This window comes from Haemaphysalis longicornis, unplaced genomic scaffold, assembly GCF_048455015.1.
Source record: "Haemaphysalis longicornis isolate Haplotype H1 unplaced genomic scaffold, Haemaphysalis longicornis Haplotype H1 scaffold_7, whole genome shotgun sequence".
NCBI lineage: Eukaryota > Metazoa > Arthropoda > Arachnida > Ixodida > Ixodidae > Haemaphysalis > Haemaphysalis longicornis.
This window is the reverse complement of record NW_027526422.1, coordinates 94,632,316-94,640,644: the sequence shown is the minus strand read 5'-3', so window position 1 is coordinate 94,640,644 and position 8,329 is coordinate 94,632,316. Positions and strand designations below refer to the sequence as shown.

At 47.7% G+C, this 8,329-nt stretch overlaps 1 protein-coding gene across 2 annotated transcripts in view; it reads right to left on the bottom strand.

Annotated features, from left to right (window-relative positions):
- LOC144144626 (solute carrier family 22 member 7-like) overlaps positions 1-8,329 on the bottom strand; it is a 60,497-nt gene continuing 52,168 nt past the window's right edge. For both annotated transcript variants that reach the window (XM_077676145.1, XM_077676146.1), the window contains one exon: positions 1-677. In XM_077676145.1, coding sequence (XP_077532271.1) covers positions 533-677 — 145 coding nt within the window. In that variant the 3' untranslated portion in view covers positions 1-532. The remainder of the gene's footprint in view (positions 678-8,329) is intronic.

Below are 8,329 nucleotides of genomic sequence, written 5' to 3'. Positions count from 1 at the left end.
CACATACGGAATGCGGCCATCCTCAGATGTGAAATGCTCTGCTGAGTCGTCGCCTTGTACAAGTGCATATGGGTATTCACATCTTTTCCTGGTTGGATTTCGCGTCCACACCTTAAAGGCAGGCTTAAGCGTGCTTCGATATTTTCTACGTCTCTCCGAAATACCGGACAATATTTGGATGATGTTACAGTCATGCGAAGCTTCTCAATTTATGGTATGTGGTGGTCAATTTATTTCATTTGTGGTAAGCGATTGGTGCATGGTTTTGAAAGGGTACATTCAAAATCTGTGTGTCAACAAGTAGTCGATGTGCGCAAAAGGACGAAGGACAAGGCAGTAATAATTGAGGCCTTTGTATATGCATCTATTCCGGTAATAGCCCGCACAAATAGATGCAAGCGGCTGCCAGGCCGAGTGCTGTAAATAATTGTTACAAAATTGTGAAAGTAGGGTGCGCGCAGAAGTTTGTGGTAAAAATACGAACATCTATATAAACGGCGAGCTAAACTCTAAACAGAAAATCCAGACTTTTTTAACGAACTCTATCTCTAGAAAGACCCAAGTCATCAAGGGGGGCAGCAGTACTAATGCTGCGGCTGGAGGGTCTAGTTCCCGTCCCCAGGTTCGTCGTGGGGTCTCTCTGCGGTACAGCCGCATCCGGCAGAGACGTTTCATATCTGAAAGAAGTAAATATAAACAGAATGTCATAATTGAATTGCGTCTTGCGAGTGTGTTGAATAGACTTTTACCAGTGGGTACTTAGAGCGCCCCACTTAAGAGCGCAATATAATACGCACGGTGATATACATATTTCATAATCATCGTCGTATTTGTGTCCACTGCACATTAAGGGCTTCTCCCAAAAAATACAAACCGCTCCTATGATCGCAGCGCCCATCAAACCGTTGCGACAAACGTTTGTCACGTGATCCCTCAGTGAAGTTATCAATCTTGCAGTGTCATATCTCGTCAGTCAGTGCATTACCTTGGTGGCCAAGCGGTTCTCAGTTCTCTCTGTTACGTACAAAACTCAGCTCCAGCCGGTTTGTTTTCTAAAGTAGTGCTGCGAAGTAGAAAGCGATGATTCCCCACCCAAAGAATATTTCTTCCTTTCTTTCTATGGCTCGTTCGGCCCACCCAATTTTTCTTTCGAGCGGTTTCGTATGTCACCACCCTTTCTCAATAAATAAACAATGGAATAAATACGTTTAGAAGTATACAATCAGACGTCTGTGTAACAAATAGTGTGAGAGCAAGATTATTGTTCGTTAGACACGCCACTTCTTTATATGCGTCGCGGGCTTCAATGACCCCCCCAAAAGCAGAGAAGTGCACTTAGAGAAACAATCATGTGATGTAAAAAGCAATAGGCGAGAAAAAGTTGACAATTTTCTCCTGGACAGTAGTATGATCTACAGAATGTTTAACCACCGCCGAACAGATGCTGTAGAGGTTCACGCAGTCCTGCGGCGCGAGGTCAGGAATTGACAACATCTGCAGCGCGTCAAATGCCCCTATGGGTTGCCGTAAAGCCTGGTTTTTCTGCAAGCTCTTCGCCACTGCTCGCCGGCCTGATCATTTGTGGATTCTGTTTTCTCTATGATGGCCACCACGATGTCAGGTCAGACCAAACAGGATGTAGTCATCCACCGAGATCTAATCATCCGCCGTCACAACTGATGATGCGCCGCAACACGCATGCTGTGCGTGTGTATCGATTCCCGCAGCTCTGTGGCCAAACTGCATGGGTCATGGTCGTCGGCAAACAAATCAACTGCGCGTATTCGTTATCAAACAACAATTCAGCGAGTGTGAACGCACACATTTCTTGGTTAAACAGGCAAATTCTCTGTGGTGGTCTTCGCTGTAGTGGCAGTCACAGTACGTAGGAAACTGTGATGGATATAGACGACACCGATGCGGCGAACGTCACACTAAACGTCGAGGACGATGAAATTGATTAATAAGATGCGACGACAGACCGCGGACAATCGTGTTTTGGGGGTATGTGCTACAAGTGAACCGGCCGAATAGCCGGCAGAATAACCCGAAGGATAAAAGCGACGGGAGAAGAAGAGGTGGCATCGAAATTTGGGAGACGCATTCCACTTCAGCGCAGCTCTCCTGTCAAGGAAAGAAGCCCCTCTGTGGCCTTTGGCCAAGTGTTTGAGTGGTTTTGTGTTCGTTTGAGTATCGCAGGCTTTGCTTTTAAGCCGTGAAAGGTTTTTGTTTCGTTGTGAGTTAATGTATTGGTGAGGGAGATGTATTTCAACTCCCCCGGTCTGGGTTCCTCACCTGGCACGGTTTTTCTTCCCATGCAGGACTTATCTGTGGATTCATTTCTAAACGGAGGAGTAGGAACATCCCCGAGGCCCTGGTTTTGACAAACGGATGCGAAATTTGGCAGAATAATCCGCAGGCCATACAGGTGGACCTGCATAAGGTGACTCAGCATTTAAGAAAGATCTCGGAGGTGAGAGCATTCGGAAGGAGCGGCATACTCTGCCGGTCATCTGACCAGGCCTGCGTCATGGATCTTCTACCCTGTTCCCAGTTCTCCTCAGTGCCGGTGAGAGCGTTTATTCCTCCTCACATGCTCAAAAGGTATCGTGAGGGGAGTTAGCAAGGACTTGAGTCCACCGGCGGTGCTCAATAGTTTCGCAGCGGCGGGTGCTATTTCTGCCTTCCGGTGCAGCAGAACAGCCAACGACAGAAAATTGCCAACGAAATCTGTTATCGTGACTTTTGCGAAAGTCACCTGCACCTCGGAAATTAAGGCATGGCCTTTGCTGCTCCGGATGGAACCCCATCAGCCACGGCTATTCTAATGCCACAAATGCTTAAGATGAGGCCATAGCATCAAAGGTCGCAAACCAAACTCCCGGTGTTTGTTGTGTGGGGGAGCTCATGCTGCCTCCGAGTGCCAAGCAGCTGAACCCAGATGTTGCATTTGCCAGGGATCCCACCCGGCTGATTACTCCAACTGTCCAACTCGGGCCCAGGAAACAAGTGTACTGGAAATCATAGAGAACAGAAGGTGCTCACGTGGCGAAGCTGTGGCGGTGGTCAAAGAAAGGGCGCGCGGTTATGCTACTGTCGCCTCTCGCCAGGACCCTGTCAGCGAGCAGTCCATTTCCAACATGATAAATGATTCGGCAGTGAACTCCATGAATACTATTGTACAGCCAATTGTAGGTTCTATGTCTGAATGCATAAGTGAAATGCGAGCCATAACTCAGAAAATGGCAGAGTTTTTTCGAATGTTCTCGGCGATTTCCTCAGGCTTTAAGCTTCACCCTGGAGGAGTTGTCTCCATTGTAGGTGCCGCAAGTGGTAAACCAGTTTCACTGAATAATGCCGACTTGGCAGACACAGCAACGTCCTCAGAGTCAGGTCATCTGGCCCCATTGCCACCTTCGGCATCACTACCGGGCAGCCCTCGGGACTCTCCGCCGACATCTCTTGTAAACATGCCATCCCCCACTGATGAGAATGCGGCAGTCACTGAGCTAGGACATTTCCTGTGCTCTCAGAAATGTCGTCTGCTTGTGTTGAGGACGCGGATGAGATGGAGCTAGGGCAGTCCGCCCCACTGTCCCAAAAGCGCAGGCTCTCCCCCACTGATCATGAGGTCAGCAAAGCGTCCAAACCAAAGAATAATATCCACAAAGTTCGTCGCCGTCTACCAATCAGCCCCACGGCATACTACAACAGACCATATCATGAGCGCAGCTTGGCTAACCCTGACAAGTATACGAGAACTCCAATGGAATTACCGCTCTGTTTTCTCTGCTTCTCCTGATCTTAATTGGCTTGCGGCTCATACCACCCTAACGTTATCACAAAACTTGGCTTTCTCCAAGAAATCATTTTAATTACAAATTTCCGCTCATTTTGTTTGGACAGGCAATGTACAGGTGGAGGGCTATAGATTTTAGTATCGTTAAAATTCTGCCGTAGTGCCACACATGTCCTTTGTTTTTCTCTCATTTGAGAAGGAAATTCTTGTAGTTGACTTTGAATTGCCAGGAAACGTTTCATTCTTTCTTGTAAATGCATACTTTCCATATGGGGTGACATCGAGTGGTTAACTGGATGCAGATTTGGCGGCTTGTGAAAACCACGTCATATTCGCAGGAGATTTCAATTCTCCTCATGTGGACTGGGGATTTCATACTGATGCTTGCGGGAGGCGTTTATGGGAATAGATGAGCGACCACTCTCTCTCCTGTCAGAACTCGAGAGCAGCTACATGCCTGCGCGGCCAAAGTAAGTCGGTATTGGACTTGACTTTTGCGAAGCCGGGTCTTGTTGGTGCGTGGTCTACGGCGGACTGTGCAACATCTAGTGACCACATATCCGTGGTTTTTGATATCCGCGCAAGGAAACACGTTAACCGTAGGGAGCACTCCTTTGTGATTATGAATTGGTATGGAAATTTAATGCGTTCAGCCCTAGATGTGATACCCACTCAACAAAATGACTATCGTGCCAACGAGCTAGTATCAATAATTAAGGATTCGACCACTCGAGCTAAATTTACGATTTCTTCGGTTCAAGGGAAGCCAATCAGTCCTTAATGAAATGAGGAATGTACGAGGGATTTCCGCCAAGAAAACCAGCGTGGAAAAAATTAGTTTAACCAGTGTCCTAATAATTGGAGCAAATTTAAGTGTTTTCGCGCTGTGTTTAAACGTACTGTTGCAGGGGCAAAAGAGATATATAACACATGTGGGATTCTTTAGCCACTGAGGACGAGAGAGGCCTTCAGACAAGGGAGGGAGCGACCGAGCGGTCGGAAGGTTTAATGGCGACTTAAAAGAAGAAGTAGCGCGAGCGCGAGCCGATCGTGCAATGACGACAGGCTTCGATGATGGTGATGTCTTCGGTGCAACGCTGACGATGATAGATTCTATAACACATGTCGCTTCTCTTTCCCCTCGAAAACTTGTAATAGGAGTGCGCTCTTCACCTTCTTGCGGATTAGGAAAAACGGCCATAGTTCACCAAACCTTGATTCCTTCATACACACGCCAACAGCCTTAAACATTCTTCTTGATCAATTGGCTGTAGGGCGGCAGGCACGTTTCACTTCCCGCTACCAGATACTGGCCCCACCGGCCGCTGGCTGCCTTGTCCTGGGCCCGGATCCCCTGAACTTTGAAGAGGTTCACAAAGATAGAGCTCTACATTGTGTTACAGCGTGTACCCGATGCAGCATCAGGCCCAGATGGTATTACTGTCCCAATGATAAAGATGATGTTTACGGAGTCACCTGAAGACCACTTGCATATTGTCAACCGCGCTCTGCGTCCTTCCTGCGTTCCTGTTGATTTGCGTCTGTCGAAAGTTGTTCCCTTGCCTATAAAACCCGGGTTAGGTTTCTCATTGGATAACATTAGGCCGATAAGCTTAACTTCTAACATTGTAAAAACTGTTGTGTGGATTTTATTGGCCAGAATCGAGAAGTTTTTAAATAGTGTTAACATTTTGAGTCCTCGGCATGTGGGCTTCAGGCAAGGCTGCTCGATATGGTCGGCGCACATAGACCTAGAGAGCCCCTTTAATCTTTCTCGTCTTTCCAAAGACACCGCAGCGCTTGTGACGTTTGATGTTGCCAAAGCCCACTTTTGCGTTGAACATGGCACACTTTTAGAAAATATGGTTTGATGACACTTCCTAGAATACATTACTTCGTGGGTTAGGACGTATTAACCGGTCGCAAATAATTTATTGCCCCGTGCGGAGTTTTGCCTCAAATTACAATCAAACGCGAGGCTTACGTCAAGGATCCGTTACGTCTCCTGTTTTATTTAATGTGTTACTCAGCGAGGTTCCCGTTACGGCGGGCGTACAGTCGTACTTGTATGCTGGTCATCTGGAATTTTTTAGCTCTTCAAGTAATATACATTACTTGTTCCAGTCAGTGCATCTTTATCTGTCTACCTTGTAATTTTGGCTAGATGGCCTCTGCCGATACTTAAATTTTGACAAGTACGCCCTCTTGGCATTCCCGGTGGAAAATCCAGTTTCGATTGGTCTGAGGTACCGACGGAAAATAATACACCAGGTTACCTCTCTGAAATATCTAGGAGTGATGTATGAGAGCACTCTGAATTCGCGTCCTCATATTGACTTCATTGCGGTGAAAGGGGGACGAGTGGTTTCGCCGTTAAAAAGATTTTGTAATAAGAATTTGGGTATGCGCCGAGACGTCCTTTTTATGCTCTATCGCCTTTACGTAGGCCCTATTCTGGAATTAAGCTGCATCCTTGTTTCCCGTTATCCGTTTAACAAACTTCGACCATTGATTACTTTAGAAAGACAGCTGTGCGACTCTGTTTGGGATTGCCTAAATGCGACCCCATCCGAATATTCTACTGGGACGCTCGAATTCTTCATCTGATTTCTCGCTTCAAGGTGTTGACAGTAGAGCCATACGTTCGCACAATAGAATTGTCTATATCACGATCACAAACGGCTTTTGTACACTCCGCAACGTCCTTTTTTGCTCAGCCATGGCCTACGTACAAGTGTCCGCAGTTGGTGTTCGTGCAGTCCTTGCTCACCCCTTTAATATCAACATTTTATCTGTACCTATGTTTGACTATCGCAATTCCATGGCGGACATCGATTTTGACAGCATTTTCCCCCCAATGCCAAATGCTTGCAGGAGAAGACGATATCTGGCCTTTTAGCAAACCACCTAGAAGAGTTCCCGACACGTGTGGTTATAGCCACAGATGCTTCTGTTCGGGACAGAAAAGTTGGTATAGGTATTTTTTTCACCAGCGCTTGACTGGGCATTTCCTCTGCGTCTTCCAAATTGCACACCAAGATATTTTGCAGAATTTTTGGGAATCGAGCTTGTTCTTCGAAAGCTAAGCGAAGGGCATTCCCAATGCCAGATGACCATATGATCGATTCTGTTTCGATCTGCTCCGCTTTATCTTCTCAAACCGTAACTCCGCTGCCGATGCTTATACCGGCACATGTCAGGGAAATCCGCGTGGTCTGGGTCCCAGAGCACAGAAGTATTGAACTTAACGGAACCGCTGATTACCTGGCCGGAGTAGCACTGAATGGTCTTCTGGTTTATACTGTGGCCCGATAGCCTACGTTGTTCCAACTAGGTTTCGAAGGTACAGTTCGCTGGACAGCTTCCCACCAGACCGAGAGGGGAAAAACATTGTATTGAGCATTTCCTTAGGTCAGAGGATACTCGTGACCGCAGGCATGAGGCGAGCGGCGACGTCGGTAGCTTGGGTGACCAGGGTGGGTTGCACGCCTGAGTCTGGGCTACGCAGTGCCTCCTCCCGCTGCTCCTCGGGTGTGATTAGGGGAAAGCTATTTTGAGGGCAGCCTCACATTATGTGAGTTAGATTGGCTGGGGCGCCGCATAGGGGGCAATCAGGTGTGGGGTTATTGACGGGTGAATGTGCATTAGCCTTGCGGTGTTTGGGAAGACGTTTGTTTGTAAGAGGCGCCAGACGTGTGCTTGCACGTTAGGTTTTTTCTGCCGGACGGTACACCCGGTGGCAGAGGCGGTAATGTTACGTGATATCATTGTAAGACACTAGTCTGTCTCTTGCAGATCTGTATCCGTGGTTTGGATACAGGCTAGCTCCTGCCTGGATGGTGAGGCCCCGGGCCATTTCGTGAGCTGCCTCGTTTCTGTCGAAGCCAGAGTGCGCCGGTGTCCAGGCCAGTTCTACTGGGGACAAGGAAGGATTTCGGTTCAAAATTTTGAGTGCTGTTTTGCAGATTCAGCCGGAAGCAAAATTTTGAATTGCGGTTTTAGAATGAGAGATTGCTGGGGTTGGGGTGGGTTGCAGTGAAAATGCTATGGCTATTGCCGCCTCTTCCGCTGTCTCAGGACTGAGGGTCTTGACAGTCGCGGTATCTAAAGGAGACCCTGCGGCGTTTACGGCGGCGATCGCGCAGGCCTCGTGATGTCTATACTCAGCTGCATCGACGTACACGACGTTGGGCTTGCTTCCAAATTTTGTCTGAAGATCTCGAGCTCTTTTTTCCCTTCCCTCTACGTGGTGTAGGGGATGCATGTTTCTTGGGACTGGCTAATGATCAAGTTTGCGTGCGTGCAATGCGGCATCGGGAGTGCGCCAGTTAGTTTAGCTGGAAGTTTGATACCTAAATTATGCAGCATGTGTACTCCTGTAGGGGTTTTGAATAATCGGCCGTATTGATTCAACAAGTGAGCTTCAAAGAGTACTTCGGCTTTATTGTAGACTCCTAGTCCCTCGAGTCTGGCTATGGAGGTGCACAGGGGCAGGTGCAGTGCGTATTTATATATGTTTCTGATTAACTG